The sequence below is a fragment of the Rutilus rutilus genome (assembly GCF_951802725.1).
Source record: "Rutilus rutilus genome assembly, chromosome: 15".
Classification (NCBI taxonomy): Eukaryota; Metazoa; Chordata; class Actinopteri; order Cypriniformes; family Leuciscidae; genus Rutilus; species Rutilus rutilus.
Window position 1 is genome coordinate 15,175,717 of NC_140220.1, and position 17,936 is coordinate 15,193,652.

The 17,936-nt window shown below is 39.4% G+C and overlaps 1 protein-coding gene across 1 annotated transcript in view; it reads left to right on the forward strand.

Moving 5' to 3' along the window:
- The window catches only part of LOC311305551 (pleckstrin homology domain-containing family G member 3), a 152,165-nt gene that overhangs the window by 9,777 nt on the left and 124,452 nt on the right, over nucleotides 1–17,936 (forward strand). Inside the window, exon 2 of the mRNA XM_084433336.1 lies at nucleotides 11,030–11,096. Coding sequence (XP_084289462.1) covers nucleotides 11,048–11,096 — 49 coding nt within the window. The 5' untranslated portion in view covers nucleotides 11,030–11,047. The remainder of the gene's footprint in view (nucleotides 1–11,029; nucleotides 11,097–17,936) is intronic.

Here is a 17,936-nt window from a genome sequence, read left to right on the forward strand (position 1 = left end):
CTGGGTCGCTTTCTGCACCTCAGCGAACCTATCGGCGAAATCTTTGACCGAGGTTCCGAAGAGGCCGGCAGGGGAAAGCGGCGCGTCGAGGAACGCGGTGCGTTCTGACTCAGTCATGTCTGAGAGCGTCAGCCACAGATGTCTCTCAGACACGGTGAGCGAGGCCATGCTCCGTCCAATGGCCTGTGCTGCTGACTTGGTGGCGCGAAGAGCGAGGTCTGTAGCGCTCCTCAAGTCCGGCACGCAGATTGCGTCAGGTCCTCTCTCATCCAGCTTACGGAGGAGATCGGCCTGGTATATCTGAAGCGTGGCCATGGTGTGCAACGCTGACGCGGCCTGCCCGGCGGCGGAGAAAGCGCGGCGGAGCAGGGCTGACGTCGTGCGGCAGGCTTTTGAGGGCAGCGCCATCTTGCACGCCGTCCAGCAGAGGGCGGGCATAAGTGCGCTGCAATAGCCTCTTCGACCGGCGGCAGGGAGTGGTAGCCTCTGTTCTTTGCGTCGTCGACAGCGGAGAACGCCAAAGAGACAGAGGATCGTGTCCTGGCCGAAAAAGGGGAGCCCCAAGACTTAGCGACTTCTTCATGAAGCTCAGGAAGAAAAGGCGCTGGCTTGGATGCAGGTGAAACGCGCTCCCCAGGCAGGAAGTAGCCGTCCAGCCGGTTGTGAGCAGGCTGCTCAGGCGTAATCCACTCGAGGCCGAGGCTCGCCGTGGCCTGAGTGAGTACGCGCATGAGCTCCGCCTCAATGCTCGCTCTCTTACCCGTAGAAGCGCGGGCAGGGGGGGCGGGATCCTCAGAGCTCGCCCAATCCTCACTGCCTGATGCTATGAGAGAGCAGGAATCCCCCTCTCGCAGCAGCGCGTCGATCTCATCAGCGTCATCGACAGAAGCGGCGGCAGACCGCGGCCGCTGTCCGTCCGGAAGTGAGGCTGATGAAACCGGAGAAGCAGGCGGGCGCACCGGCGAGCTTTGATGGCTGGGAGAGGGCTCCGGGATTCGCTGAGCGCGGCGCTTTTTACGGCGCGGCACAACAGCAGGTGTGGGCGCAGTCTCGCTGAACAGTGCCAAGCGAGTCCTCAGAGTCGCTAATGGCAACAGCTCGCAGTGATGGCAGCCGCCATCAGCGAGCGCGAGAGCTGCGTGTTCTTGACCCAGGCAGGAAGCGCAGATGACATGGCGGTCCCCGTCGCTGAGTGTGGCTTTGCACGAGCCGCAAGAAGGCATCTTGAAAAAGACGCAGCTCTTTTAGATGGTGTGAGTCGCGCCGGCGAACACACACACACAGTGCAAGAAAGGATATGGGCGCTGGATAGCGCAGCAGGAAGGCGATGAAGGCGGCGCGGCCAGCAGCTTCGTCGACTCGTCCCGCTGAAGTGCTTCTTCAACAGCGCGGCTTCTTCTCGGATCCAGCGATGTGAGTTGCTTCGCTGAAGGATGAAAAATCAGAGATATAATGCCTGCGAGCGGTATTTATAGACCTAAGCCATGCCCGTCTCGGCGGGACGTGACGCAGAGGGCGCGAAGCGCCCTCATTGGGTCTGACGTCACTCTAGGTCTCGCTCGATAGGCTTAAGCAGTTGCCAGCAGACCAGCCAATAGGCGCGCAAGCTGCCTCGCCTATGTCTGTATGCTGCCGCAACGCGTTTTACATTAATACAAAATTAAGGATAATTTTTTGGCTTCAGTATTCTCGTGGAAAAGGATTTTCCCCTAGCGTATTCTACGCAGTACGAGAGAATCTCTCGTAAGAGAACTCATCTTCTATAATAAATATATTGTTAGCTTCAAGAGTATACATTAGTGAATAAATATCCGCATTTCAAATTTGTTTGTCCTAATGGTGGTAGAATTTAAGGCCAGGTTCTGGGTTCTAATCCCCCCTCGTATAGTTTAATTTTTTTCTCATTAAAACCAAAGATGTTCATCAGTGTCTTATTCTACAACATAAAAAATACGTCAATATTACCCCACTCGTGATTTTTTTGAAGCTGTTACGTGTCTTGAAAAAGGCGGTTGCTAACAAGTGGCTAAATGGGACTACAGAGGCAGTCCAGGAGATTAAACGTCTTCACTCCGAAAAGGTAAACTTAGTCCGCTTTTACAGCATCGTTATGCTTATAATTGTGCTCTTATAAACTATTCTAATATTAAAATTCTGGGAAAATGTTTTTAGATAAAAACTGAAAGAGTTGGAAGCTTAGTGATGGTGACGTTGAATCGTGGGACCGTGGTGGTGTTTGTTTATAGCCTACCTTTAGCTTTTTACTTCTGGCGACTTTATTTAGGCTTCAAAATTCATCTGTGATAATTATCTTGATGGACAAAAAGTGCAAGTATCATAAACCTTTGTTGATCACAGAGCTTGTTTTTAGCGATTATTCCAAATTTTTCCTATTTTTCGTTAATTTTGCCACTGTTTCAAATGAATACCTTCCTGGGTTTTGTTTATTTTCTTCTAATAGGGTTGAAAAATAAGCAGATCTAGCAGCTTTTAAGGCCTCTCTGTACTATGCAATCGAGCTCTCCTTCCATGAAATGTGAAAAAACTCTAGTTTTGTTTTCTTCCAGTTGCACTCCATTTCTCCATTATTAGTTCATTAAGAGTTAAGTGTACTGCCAATGGAATCAGGTGTGTGAGATGAGGAGTGGGCGGTTTGGGCATGACTAATGCGTCAGCTTTCTTGGAAGCAGTGATCATGGCTGTGTGTAAACATGCTGAGAGATGTCTATCTGTACTTATTTTAGATTTCTGTGTCTATTTGTCGTGTGAAAATTACTTCCTCTATTAGTTACCAAGCTTCAGTGACTGGACAGAATCCATTGGAAGCTTTAACACACTCCTGTAATGCTTTCTGTTATATATATGGAATATTAGTGAATTAACATGACAGCACACAAGAAGGTATGTGTGAATATCATGTAGCCTACACTCTCAGAAAAATGGTACAGAAGTTGTCACTGAGGACCCAGAACCCTTTCAAAGGCCATATATGTATATTTAGTTACTATTATGGTCCCTTTAGGGCTAAATGAGGGGTAAATGTTCCTTTCCATTGACAGCTTTTGTATCTTTTTTTTTCTGAGTGTGTAGAAATGGGGTCATATCATACAGATTTAACAACACCTAAGAAAATTATTTTCAAGCTTGTTAGTATCTCATAGTTCAAAGAATATCCGGGGTCAAAGGAGTGACAACGTGATCGAATTCAGTATTCTCTGAATTCGATCACAATATGTTGCTGTGTCTTGTTTCGAAGTCACTACTATGTCGGCTGCGTACTTAATTTGCCTCATTTTGGAAAAGTAACCATTATATTGCAAGGTAAGCAAGAAATTACAATACCCCATGTCTGCAGACAACTTTCACACATTTTGCTCTTATTTTTAGTTCTTTAGAGAATAGTGTCTGTCCTACTTTGTCTGACTGGGAAGGCCAATTTTCTGAAAACCTGGATGTTGATATGTAAATGTAGGCAGTCATGTTGATGTTTTGGGTTTCGGATCCAAAATTTCAGTGTGAGATGTTTTTTTTTTTTTTTTTTTTTTTTGCAGCTCTTTTTCGGTAAATTATCTTTTTTGGTTTGTGGCATATTTTTTATATATAAATTGTTTGTCTCAAAGATGTAAGCCATAATTCAGTTTCTCATTGTTTTACCATTTTTAAAAATGACTGAATACGTAATTTTTCAAATGGTGTGCTTGTGTCTTTCTGAAAAGTTAAAAAAGTTCATAGTCATTGTGAAAGTAATCTATATAAATCAAGTAGGTTAATGCAAGGCTTCTGAAGAGACCCAATCACTTTATATGATGAACAAATTTAAATCAGTTTATTTTATTATTTTATTAACATATAAGCATTGATTAACACCCATTCTTAGTGCACATTAAAATATGATAAACCAAAGCTCAAATGTACTTACTTGATGTGCAAGAACCAATGAGTTTTGTTCTTTACATACGTAAAGCTTGGTTTTATGAATGTGCATTCATCAGTGTTTATAAATGGGTTTATTCTGAAGTTACATGCTACACTAAAATTTGCATCCTCTAATGACATTAGGCCTATTGCATATGGATAATGTTAGTTTTTCAAAATATCGCCTTGTAGCACGCCACTATTTGTATTTGTTATTTGTGTATCTTTTTGCCAATCTGCATAGGTTAGTTTGCTGCTACATAGAGGCTCCCAGAATAGGCCCTCTTGTGTCTGTGCTTTGCCTTGTCATGTGATCTGGCACTGGGCTGTGAGGGGCTGTTTGTTCATTGTTGTTCTACAGCTGTGTCATTTAACCCCTATCCCTCTTTTTAGCCAAGTCTGAGAACAAGATTTAGTTTCTTATGTCTCCATGTCACATCATGTCTGCTTTTAGGAGCTTTAGGAGTCACTTCAACATGGTAAGTGTCAACAACATTCCATGGGTGTGTTTTGGGAAAGTCAACCTAAACTTAGTTTACAACCACTAGACAAACCAGATTTCAGAGAGGAAAGGGTACATCTTCCCCAGCGTTTGAAACCTCGGTCTTGTGAGCTAAAAGTAGTAAATTGACTTATGGCTCATTAACGTTGTGGCAGATTTAAAAGATGGTAATGGTGGAAATCCCCCACAGCATGATAGGAAAATGATTTGTTGTGGATTTGTTTTAGAACATGATCTGTTTTAATAACCAATGCAAGCATTAACGACTCAGAGTAGCTACAGGCTGCCGTGTGAGTCTGACCATGCATACATATATGTTATGGGTTATGTTATTGGTAAAAAAAAAAAAAAACTAAGTACGTTTATAGCCATGACATGTCAAGTCATGATTATAACTATATAGCCTTATTTATTGAGATATTACTGTAAGGTAATTTGAGACTGTCTTTGGTTCACTGCAGTTTTAAGGAGAAAATACTCAGCAATGGTGATAACTTATGAATTTGCACATGGTTTGTCTTAAAGCATATTAAAAACACCACATAGACATATAAACAGCATTAATTTGGTCTGGATTTTCACCACAGGGGGACTTTCAAATTCTTTCTCCTATCCCAGCCTATATCTAGACAACAAAACTATGTTTTTTAAGTATTATTTTCAGTGATCCTCTAATGCAGTCAACACACTGATAGTTACCTGAACATTGTCAGTGAAACAAAAAGATCTGCAGTTTGAGTGTGTCATTGTTGCAGTCATTCATCATAAAAGCTGAGGGGTGTGACTACTGTGATGCTAGTGGCGTGAAACAGGAATTTCTAAAAACATTGTCTCGATAGACGGATTGTCCTGCCTCAGAATGGCTCTGTCAGGCTGATCTGGATGTTCAAACAAACAGAGCAGTGTTTTGATAGCATGACAGAGCCACAGTGTTTACACTTTCTGTTTACCCTTCTCAATAAGCTGCGATAGGAGAAAACATTTTAATTAAAAAAATTAAATTAAGGTTGATGGTTTTTTTTGTGATAACCTTCAGTACTTAGGGGATAGTTCACCCAAAATTTTTAATTCTGTCATCACTCACACTCATGTCTTTCCAAATCCATTAGACTTTTGTTCATCTTTAAAGCATAAATTAGGAGATTTTTTTATGAAATGTGAAAGGAGAGACAGAGTACATTCACCCAAAACTTTGACGCTTTGGAAAGTTCATACAAGTCAAATGTGGACGTAATCCAAATTAATCAAGTGCTTTAATACAAGTCTTCTGAAGAGACACAATCATTTTATATGATAAACAGATTTATTTAGGCTTGAAATGAGAGAACCAATGTGGTTTGTTCTTGCGCATCAAGCAAGTATGGTTGAGCTTCCAAATTGTCCTCTATGTATGTGTGTTTTTCAATTTTTATATATGAATAAAATCCTGAATTAAATCTGTCAATCATATAAGCATTTGTGTGTCTTAATAATACTTGGAGTAAATAGCTCTATTCATATAGATCCATGTATTTCCGGAACGTCAAAGTCTTGAGTGAATGGACTTTTAATGGAGAGTCAGAAATCTCGCAGGTTTCATTAACTTTCCAAAGCATCATATCTTCATTTGTTTTTTGAAGACGGAAGACGATCGAAAGTCTTATGGATGTCAGACAACATGAGGATGAGTGATTGATGACCGAATTATTATTATTATTATTATTATTATTATTATTTATTTTTTTAAATGTTTGGGTTAACTATCCCTTAAAAGCAAGGGTGTTAACAAACCATTGACTGGGTGTAGGCTTCTAAAAACAGTTACATAATAAGTAAACTACTTGGCCAAAGGTATGTAGACACCTCCTAATTAACGGATTTGGCTATTTCAGATACACCCATTACTTACAGGTGCATAAAATCAAGTATACAGCCATGCAATCTCTTTAGACAAACAGTAGAATAGGATGTACCTTTTTGCTCCTGACTATAATTTTGTTTTGTTGATTATTTCTCTCTCTCCCTGACCCTTACAATGAAACAGGCTGATGTTGCTACTGTACCTTCAGTACAGATGTATCATTGTTGTTTGTCATTGAGCTTATGGTTGTGGTGTCAAAATCATTTTTATGATCATAATTGAAGTAAATGGTCTCGTTAGACGGGAACGATTTTTGCTAGTTAGGGCGTGAAGACATGAAGAAATTATTCCAACTATGTTAAAAATTGTGGTATGACGTTTTGCTTTGTAGACTGATGTTGACGTTTGTAGATTCTGTACCATTTGCTACCTGTTAGACGGCAATACTGTAGTATTAAAGTGGGGTAATAGGCTTTGGTTTCTACATGTAAAGGTCAGATCACAGCAGCGTGCTGATCAAAGCAAAGCTTTTGACCCTCAGTGTCAGACAGTAGAAGGAAATGATGAATGGAGACTCAAAAGCATCACAGCATTTATTATTTTAAGAAAATGTTTCAAGATCCTCATAGAAAGAGCAGACTTAGATTCTGTGGCTGTTTTTAAAAAAAAATTATTGGCTGGTCTGCAGACCAGTGTAATGCATGTGAAGCCATGTTATAGATGAGCAAGCTTAGTCCCACAGAAAATGTTACAGTAAATAAGAGAAGTGAAGTGTCTTTTTTTACCTCTTTCTCCTATCCCAATTTAATATTTAGAGACAACTATTACTAAACTATTTGAAGGTTAATTTCTTTTAACATTGTGAATTCTGTGGATCTGTGCCATATAACATATAACATTGCTGTGGTGGTTTGAGCAGTCAAACCAACACTGTACCTCACATAATGTCATGAGTTTAGGAGTTAAGGTTGTGTCTTCTGTCAAATGAGAAGGTACTTACTGAAGGAACATTTTATTTTTAGGGACTGAATGATGAATAGAGTTGAACTTATTAATATTCACGGACAACAACATACAGCATGAGAGTTTTTTTTCCCTAAACATACAACCCGTGAATATACACACGTCTTTGAACGCACATCATTTGAATTTTATATTACAATTTGCAATGTTACCTGGCAACCATAAACAATGAACAGTTATCAGAGGCACATTGCAATGCAAAAATCTAATGGTGAACTGTCAGCTTTGATATCAGTGTCTTCATTGTTTTCAACCACATAATGTTTACAGATCCGATTCTCTGAATTGCGGTGTAAACTAACATGGGGGTGAAATAAAAGCGATACATATACATACAGTGCTATTGGCTCCTGAATGCGTCACCATGGAAATAATCAGGTGATGCGTTCTAAAATAATGGTCCCCTTACATTATTTTACACCCTTCTAAAATAATGGCCAGCTAGAATATTTGTACGTGTGAAAGGGTTTGTTCCTTTACTTCCATATGGCTCAAATCTCATTTGGCAATGGTGACATAAATACATATGCTGACTGTTGACCATTGCTGCACAGGTCAAACAAACGACCACATGAAAGGATAAATGACAGGGTATACTGGTTGGCAGGATCATTTGTTTCTAAGGAAATGGTATCTGGGTGTGGGATCCTAATGTTCTTTTTGTTTTATAGCCTGTCCTGAACCAAAGGAAATGGATTTATTTTCATAGGTCCATCATAGGCCAAAGCTTGCTGTTGGTGCAGTTATTGCTTGCATGTTGCTATGAAACAACTTTCTCTATATTTTCTGTAATCAATTAAATCCTTAACTCAGTAAGAAGAAATTAAATATAATGTTGACATAGTGTGTCTGAGTCCTAAACAATCCTAAGACAACTAGTCCAGAGTTTAGGTAGAAAAAGGATCTAGGCTACCTCCTTTTGTGGATTTTGAAATTCCTAACAGACCAGAATTTTGCAACTGTAGTGGCTGTGATGGATTATAACACCATAAAATACTGCATAAGTACTGCAGAGCTGGGCCGATCAAGGCTCTGTAAGCAATTTGCAAAAATGTTAAACTGATACAAAACCGCACTGGTAGCCAATGTAGAGATGATAATATTGGGCTGATGTGATCATGTTTCTTGATTCTGCTTGAACCAGCTGGAGCTTATTTATAGAGCCAACAGGACATCCACTCAGTTGCACATTACAATAATCTAGTCTGGAGGTTATTAATGCATTAATTCGTTTTCAGCATCAGACACAGGATGTGTGTCATAGTTTAGCTTTGTTTTGAGATGAATGAAGGCCTTTCCATAAACATTAGCAATGTGACCATTAAAAGACAGATCAAGCATAATACCCAGGTTCTTATCTGCAAAGAATGACACAAGGGTACAACCATTGAGCAACATATCATATTCTAGCATCTTTTGTTTAGTGGCATTTAGTCGTATGATTAATACACCAATACATTCTGCTAACTTGTAGAATTGAAGAGTCATGACCTCATTGTGTCATGTAGAAATAAAAAGCTGGGTGTTGTTAGAATAGCAATGAAATCTAATTTCATGTTTCCTGGTAATGTTCCCCAGGGGAAGAACAGTGAAAAAAAGCATGGGGCCTGATACTGCTCCCTGTGGCACTCAATACATAACTTGTGTTTGATCTTACATCTCCTCATTTACACAAACAAAAATGATTGGTTCTAAACCATGCTAATGCCTGCCCACAAATGCTACGTGATTTTCAAGCCTATCCAAAATTGTCTATGGTAAAATCTAACAATAGAATGAATATAGCTGCGATCAGATGATACGAGTAGGTAATTTTTTGTAACTAACAAGTATAGTCTCTGTAGTGTGGTGGGGCCTAAATCATGACTGATAATTTCTCTGCAGATATGAAGATGGTTGTGAAAACTTTTTTTTATATTTATTATATAAATGGCAGATTTGAGATTGGTCTATAATTAGGTGATCTATAGGGGTTTTATTACTGCCAACTTTTTGTGACATGCTCTAAGGAAAGTGAAGAGTTAATAATATTGAGAAGATGTTTTGATTACAGGAAAAGCCACTTTCAGTAGCTTACTGGTTAAAGGATCTAACATGCACATTGTTGGCTTTGAGGATTGGCTAAGCCTTATTTCTTCCTGTTATATGACAATAGCCGTGTTTCCATTACCCTTCAAATTGCGCAAATTGAAAATTGAAAATACGCCCAATGGAAACACGTCAATTTCGCAAAAACTCCCATTTATCACAAAAAAGTTTTTACGCTCGCATGAGGTGGTTTTTCAGGCAATTTGAAAAAGGAATATTTCGCAAAACTGCAATGGAAACAGTTTTTGCGCATTTACAGTCACCTGACGTAGAAGGCGCGGTGTGTTTGGACAGAATACGAGACAGAGTTCCTTATTAAATTCATAAAAGACAAAAGAATGACAGAAATACTGTCATTCTAAAGATTCTAGAGATTCTAAACCTCAAAGAAATGCCACAATCAAGACCTCGGAGCAGAAATGAGTGAAAAAACCCAGAAACACCTCATATGTGCCGCTCATGCTTGGATAACACGCCTACGTTTCCTTCCATTAATAATAATAATAATAATAATAATAATGTCTAGTGCGGTACGTGGCTGTGATTTATATAAACTTACCAAAGTCCGTTGCCATGATTTTTGAAATGACTTATCGCGAGAGGAAAAAATGTCGTTTTAGTCGCATAACATCAGTTAATGGAAACGGCGTCATTTCGCAATAGTTTTTTTATTGATATTTAGAAAAATCGCAAAAGTTTTGCGCAAATCTTTAATGGAAACGCGCCTAAAATAATTAAATTGCTAGTAGTGTAGTGAGATGACATCCTCTGGAGATATACGTCAAAGATGTGTAGTTTTCTTTCTGATGGCCTCAAATTTATGATTGAAGAAAACATTCATAAATTCATAGTGCTGTGCCGGGAGAGAATATCAGGATCTGTCATAGCTTTGGTTTTTCCTCAGTCTGGCCCTTCTGTAGCTAGAGACACTATTCTTCCAGGCACCCCAAATACCCTCTAAATTTGAACTCCTCCACCTGCGCTCCATCTTCTTAGCTGCTTTATTAAGCTCATTGGTGTGGTTGTTATTCCATGGTGTGAGGCTTTTTTCTTCTTCTTTAATTAATGTAATACTGACAGACAAATCCAGTCACAGAATCCCAATCAAAGAGATTAATCTGATGATTGAAATCAGGGCAGTATTTGTCTGACACAAAAAAATAGTCAGGATCCCAGTTAGGGTGACAGTATTAAACAGGATTTCAACAGATCAATTAATACAAAATACCAATCAATGAAACACCGTAATTAGAGATGCACCAGTCGACTGTCCATCATCCAGAACTGACCAGTTTTTGCTCCAAACACACAATCGGAAACTGCTTTTTGTTTTATTTTGGCCAAACTGCCAAACGTCTTTTTTTTTTTGTGTGTGGAAATATTACGACATCTGTAAATGTTGGAAGAAAAAAATAAATATTGAATTGGGGGTTTATATGAATGTATCTGTGGTAGGAACTGACTGTCTTCATAAAAGTTTTGATGACATTTTCTTTTCATTTTACTTCCATATAATGCCTGTTAAAGTAGTGTTTTTAAGCGCAGCTCTTCTTTGTGTAGAGCGGTAACTAAGGAAATGCTATATAGAAATGCTACACCACCTACTGTCAGAGAGTGAATTTGCATGAGATGTTCACATCTTATTTTACTCTGATTTACAGGAGTGAGGCCTCAGTGCCATGCCAGAGAAATCCCATAGCACGGCCCATGACGTCCCAATGGGTGAAGGTAAGACCAGCAGACTCTGCTCTGCATAGAAACTGTGGAGTCAAACTTCTCACAGCCAAAGCAAATGTTTAACTCATTACTCAATACAATTCAACTTTGATGTACTTCATTATTATTCCATATTATGGCAGTTTTGTTGGTTAGATGATGTGTTTTGATCATTGGTTCAGTGAATACAAGAATAGTATAAATTCAGTCAAAATAATTTACCATGCTTTGGTTTTTTCTTTTTTTTTTTCTTTTTTTTAACTACACTTGTAGAGGTGCTCCAGACGGCTGGTTAGAAAGGTTCAAGTATCCCCTACTGGTAGATGCTGTAACACAATAAAACAGCTTTTCTAGCACTGTTATGACTAGAGTCATCACCTGTACCTCAGACTATAGACTATACAAGAGCCATGTATCTATTGTTGTGTCTCTAAACAAACATTTTACAAGTTTATGTGCAAAACTACATATTTTTATAATTGACTAGTCTGTTTGTCTAAATGGCTAGTTGGCATTGAGAAAGCCCTGAAAAATGACACCACACACTGATCAGACACGTTTCCTATTCAAAGTTCTCACAAGATGTCATTGTTTATTAAAAAACAGCTAGACAGAGTCTTGAAATTTCAGAGTCTTGAAATGCGTTTGTCAAAAACAGGTGTACTAACAAAAACATTCCATCTTCATAAACTTAAAATTTACATTTTTGTCCCAAGTATGTAGATATTTCAGCATCCTCCTGTTGTGGGTCAGATTTTTCTGGTTTGTCTAGCATTGTTTTTGAAGGCATCTGAGTGCTTTCTGTCTCTTTCTCTTGTGTCAAAGTTCATGTCAAAAGGGTTGAAATGTTGGTCCACAATTTTAGTATTTTGGAATCATCACTTTGTCCAGTTTGCTTTGTAAGATAAGAATACAATTGATATGCTGCCACAATAGGTTTAATGAGTGAAAGTTATAATCCATCAACTGTCCCATAACTCCTTCAGACTAAAATAGCATAGCATTGTGCTGACGGCCACCCACAGACCCTAGATTTAGTTATTCAATAGGTTTTTCATTTAAACATGTCCTTTGTATGAAGAACATGATCTCTCCAATCAAATACACATCTTTCAATACACATTATTTTCATAAGCAGCTTTACAGAAATTCATGATTTTAGTGTTTATATTAAATGAGTTATTAAATAATATCTAAGGCCTTGTGTCCACCAAAGCGTTTTTTCTCGTGGCTGGCGTGTTTTTTCAATTGTTTTCAATGGGAGCGCCGTGTTTTTAAAACGCCATGAGCGTCTTTTTCACGCTGAAGCACTGAGCGTTCTGCGTTTTTTACAGGTTGCCAAGAGTTGAAGAATGTTCAACTTTGGGTAAAACGCAGCGCTCATCACTGTCTTTTTTTTTTTACCCAACCGTCCAATCACAGTGGAGGAGGGGCGGGACTAACACCACACCGACCAACCGCCACATTCTGCTTGTACAACGTCAACAGATGACAACAAGAAGCATAATAACGTAACAAATTTATTTAATTTTTTTTAAATGTCACTTTCGCGGATATTCCGTATCATAACAAGCAAAGCGTCTCAACTGGAAAAAAAATGCCGGCTGGCTAAAAACGCTTTGGTGGACACACGGCCTAAGTTATATTATTAATTGTCCACATTTAGCTGTTCAGAGATGGGCGATAATAGTATAGTTTACATTTGGCAAAGATATAAACAATCAAGCACTTGCGATTTGCTATTTATTGTGTTGCTTTATGTGAGTTGTGCTGTATGCGGGTAAAATTGGATAAACTTGTTAGTGGGAGTTATTCAATTGTTATGAGGTTATATGGTTTTGTTAAATTTGTAAAACTATTTGGTGTAGTGAACATCTAACATTTGGTCAAGTCACCTTCATTTATATTGTACTTTTTACAATACAGATTATTTCAAAGCAGCTTTACAGTGATAATAGGAAATTCATGGAATAGAGATTGTTTTGGCTTTACTGCAGATCTAGAAAAAAGTAATTTAAGTACGTTTTTAATTGATTCATTTGCGTTGTAAAAATCATTGGTTATTAACTTAGGGGCCGCTTACACGACACCGTTTTCAACTGAAAACAGAAAACTTTATTGCGTTCTGGCTGTTCATTTACACGACAATGTAATGAAAATGAAAGTATTTTTTGATCTTGGATGCATGTAAACCTATTTAAAACAAAATTAGGAACCTTTAATATAGTGTAATGGGGAACTCAAATGCTGAAACTACTGTTTATACAACAGGCTGTTTGACTGTTAAAGCACTTGAAAATGTGTGTGTTTTTTTTTACAGTTAAGTCTTAAACAATGTGCTTTATCTAAGAACATCTAAATTATCTGGTTTCATGCAAGTCATAAATTTAATTTAATCTGCATATGAGCCTGACAAATTTGATAAAAGAAATTAAAGAATTAATTTCAACACAAACGCACACACACACACACACACACACACACACACACACACACACACACACACACACACACACACACACACACACACACACACACACACACACACACACACACGCGCACACACGCATACACACAGACACACAGACAGACAGACTGACACATATGTTCACTGGCCAGCCCAAAAAAAGTCACTGTTTGGATTTAAATAGGCAAATGCTTAGTTTTTTTTCAATTGTTTAAGCACAATTTTGAAAACAGGGCCCGGTTTGTCAAAACACTACACACAAATTAGCACAACCCTACACCAAAGTAGCACAACACTTCAGATAATTTGCAAAATGGAACACTTTTGTCAAAACTATACACGACTTCATAAAAACAATATTTTGTTACCATACGAAACACACATTTCATATGACTTCAATCTTTTTGAACCAGTTACACACTGCTGTTGCTAACCTAAAACACTTTTAGCAAGTCTAATTCTCAGTGATTAGAGTACTGTAAATGAAGTACACAGAGAAAGTGCAACTATACAATAGTTCACCAAACACTACACAAGACCAATGCTGCAGACTGAGGAAAATATCATTTATTTCTCTCCATATACCCAAATCAGTCAACATGTCAACATGAGCCCCTTTCACACAGAGATTCCGGAAAATACACCGATAAAGTGACACGGGATTTGACCCGGGTTCGTTTGATTTTGGTTCATTCACACTGCCAGTGATTTTCCGGAATCAGAGAGTGCGTTCACACAAAACCCGTAAAAATCCTGTAAAGACACGTGACTGACGTGACATGTAATGTCTCAGCAGCGTCTTAAGTTTGCTTATGAGCTGCGATTTCTCTCTTGAGAAACCACACTTGTGCATTTTTTGCTCTGATTCGATCATAAACTTGTGCATTTACGTACCGTTTCACAGCTGGCGAACGATCCCGGCTTCAGCGTCATCACTACGACACGGCATTATTACGGCTTTTGTTCACACAGCGCGCGTTCCAGGACTGAACACGGCAATGTTACTAGGTCCCCAACCCGGCATCGATGCCGGCATCAATCCCGGGTCGTGTTTGCGTTCACACAGAAGGCGTTCTGGCAATTTCATTGCTCAATTCATTCATTGATCATCGCGCTGTGTGAAAGGGGCTATGGAGAATCACAACAAAACATGTCCCAGTTTTCATGCTACTACAGTAGTGTGCATAACACTGTTAGCTCAGCAAACAACAGACAAACGTAAAATATTGTATCCAGTACAGGTTACAATTACAGTAAATAACAACAACAACAAACATAAAAAATAATCTGAAAAAAAAAAAACCTGACAATATTGTACAGAAAATACTACAGTAAACATACTATACATTATCTCTTCGCCTAGCTGGATCTGGCCAGAGAATTTCATCAACATCACAAGTAGGGCTGGGCGATATGACGAAATATATCGTCTGGACGATAGAAAATGTCTATCGTTTTATATAAGGCTCTATCGTTTACGCCACGATAAGGCGTTTTACGGCAGAATTAACCTCACGGCATGCCCATGCACGCTGCAATACATAAACAAACATGGAGGAAGACGGTAGTAGACGCGGTTCAGACCAGGGTAAGTTAATTCTCAACTAGATGACCAGCCAACCCAACCCATTAGTAGCTCCACAACAGCGCGCATCTGTGCATTCATTCATTCACACACACACACACACACACACAGAGAGAGAGAAACGCGATTCATATTTAAACAGTCTTTTTGCGTGTACAGACACTATTGCGATTAGAACAAAGCAAATATAGAACTGACCTATTCCTCAACCGGATCCGTTGCTCCTCGAAATGAAAACGAGGTGAACCTGAAAGTGAACATATCCAACTGATTGTGGGTGTTCTGTTCACAGGTTTGCGTGGATCGCCTCAGATTATTTCCGTTTGAATAGCGCGCTCTCCGTAAAATCAAAGTCAACAGAATATTTTTAATCTCTTTTGCACTTATAAGAAAAAAAAACCTATCGCGCCGGCGCGATTGTCGAACCCAGGGGGTTAAAAAATAGATTTTCGCCAAAAATCCTCTTTGGCTCCGCGGCTGCCATGGTAAACAACGTTAGCCGACTGAAGTCTCACGTCACGTGCGAGTCAAGAGCGAATTGATTGACATGACCAGGCTACCGTTGCTATGGCTTGGATTCGTTAGCAAACATTGCCCCCCTGTGGTATTTGCATATTACTATCACAAGCATAATGTTGTGGCCTGCCCAGAAAAACGTTGGTTCTAATAATTATTTACCTCCGCCAACAGCAAGACCGGCCAATGTTAGAGACCCGGCCGGTAATGGAATACAGGCCAATATTAGAGGATTTACGGTAGACTATTCATGAACTGAATTAACAGAAAAATTGCTATATCGTTATGTATATCGTTATCGGGATATCAAATGAGCTATATCGGGATATGAAATTTTGGCCATATCGCCCAGCCCTAATCACAAGTAATATCCTCATTAGCAAGACAACGCGGGAAGAACCGTCTTGAATGTCGAATCCATCCTTGCACAGCTGCGGAGTCGACTTGGTCACAGGCGTCCTCCATGGCCTGAATGAGTGGTACCTGAGCCTGGGGCTAGAGATCGTAAACCTTCCACCGCCATGCAGAGAAAAACTCTTCAATAGGGTTTAGAAATGGAGAGTATGATGGAAGGTATAGTACTGTCAACTGTGGATGGTGTTGAAACCAGTTCTGGACCAAAGCAGAGCGGTGGAATGACACATTGTCCCAGATGACAGTGTATTGCAGCTGGTGCATTTCATTACCTGCTGTGACGATGTGGTGCAATCGGTCCAAAAATGCGAGAATGTGAGGTGTGTTGTAAGGGCCCATTTTGGCATGACGGAGGAGAACCCCATGCTGTGAAATGGCAGCGCAAAGGGTGATGTTACCCCCACGTTGCCCTGGGACACTGATTATAGCCCTGTGGCCAATTATATTTCTGCCTCTCTTTCTTGCTTTTGTGAGGTTGAACCCTGCCTCATCAATATATATGAAGTCATGCAGGATTTCCTCAGCATCCATCTGCAAAACTCTCTGAAATGCAGTGAAAGACAAGATTGTGTAGTTCAGGATAGGTCTAGTATACAGTCAATGTAAAAAAAGTCATGTGTGCAGTATGCAACATCACAGTGCTAAAGTGAACAATACAAACCTCCACATACTCATGCCGTAGCCGTTTGACCCTCTCTGAATTCCGCTCAAAAGGCACTCGATAAAGTTGTTTCATTTGTGTAGCTTCCTTTATTAACCAGGTAGACACATTATGGCCATATTCCAGGATGACAATGTCAAGATTCATGAGGCTCAAATTGTGCACCAAAAATGTATGCACTTCTTGATGGAAATAACATTACAACATTTATTTCTAGGCCTGTCACGATAACAAATTTTGCTGGACGATAAATTGTCCAAGAAATTATCGCGATAAACGATAATATTGTCGTTCTGAGACCATTTTCATTTAATATAATTATAATGGCATAATAATGCAGGTACACCTTTTCAACGATCTATAAACTTTTATTTCTAAAGAATATTAAACATTGAAAACGGAAAACATTTTAAATATCCAAAAAAATGAACAAAACAACCAAAAACAATAAAAGCAATGGACTCTTAGTGTCTGTTAACAAAATAAATGTCTGTTAATAAAAAAAATGGATGTAAACAAAATTGCACTTCAAAAAATATTAAACATTAGGCTTTAGACATTAGGCATAAATAGTGATACATTCCATAACAGGCAAAACTGACAGTTAGGACCTTTGTAAACAAAAAAAAAAAAGCCTCAACAAGCCATATCGCACAATTTTGCACTGTTACTCCTGTTATTTTTTCCTCCTGTTACTTTGTCAAGTGATTGTGTACTGTCGGGAAGACGGAGACGCGCTTTATTGCGTGTATATGCTACGCACTGAAAATACTTGGTTAGGATTAGGGGTGAGGAGTGCGTGCGTATTACACGCCATAAAGAGCGTATCATATGCACGCAAAAACTATTTTTGGCGTATAAATGGCACGAGAAATAACATTCGTGGTATAGATACGCATTTTCATGTGATCGGGCTCGCTGTCGCAACTCACAACTAGCGTCTTCTCTCTCTCCCGGCAGTCGCCGCAAACAGTCCCGCCGGCGCTTTCCCACACAAAGACCATGTGACTGACAAGAGAGTTCACTCCTCGCTAAAGAACCGAGAGTGGTCATCCAGTCTCTTTGGTAGAGACTGAGAGAGAGAGACGAGGAAAACAAACAAGCATGCAAATGGAATTATCGCGGCCGGAAAAATTATCGAGCTCATTTTTTTTTATCGTGCGATTAATTGACTTATCGACTATCGCGACAGGCCTATTTATTTCCATT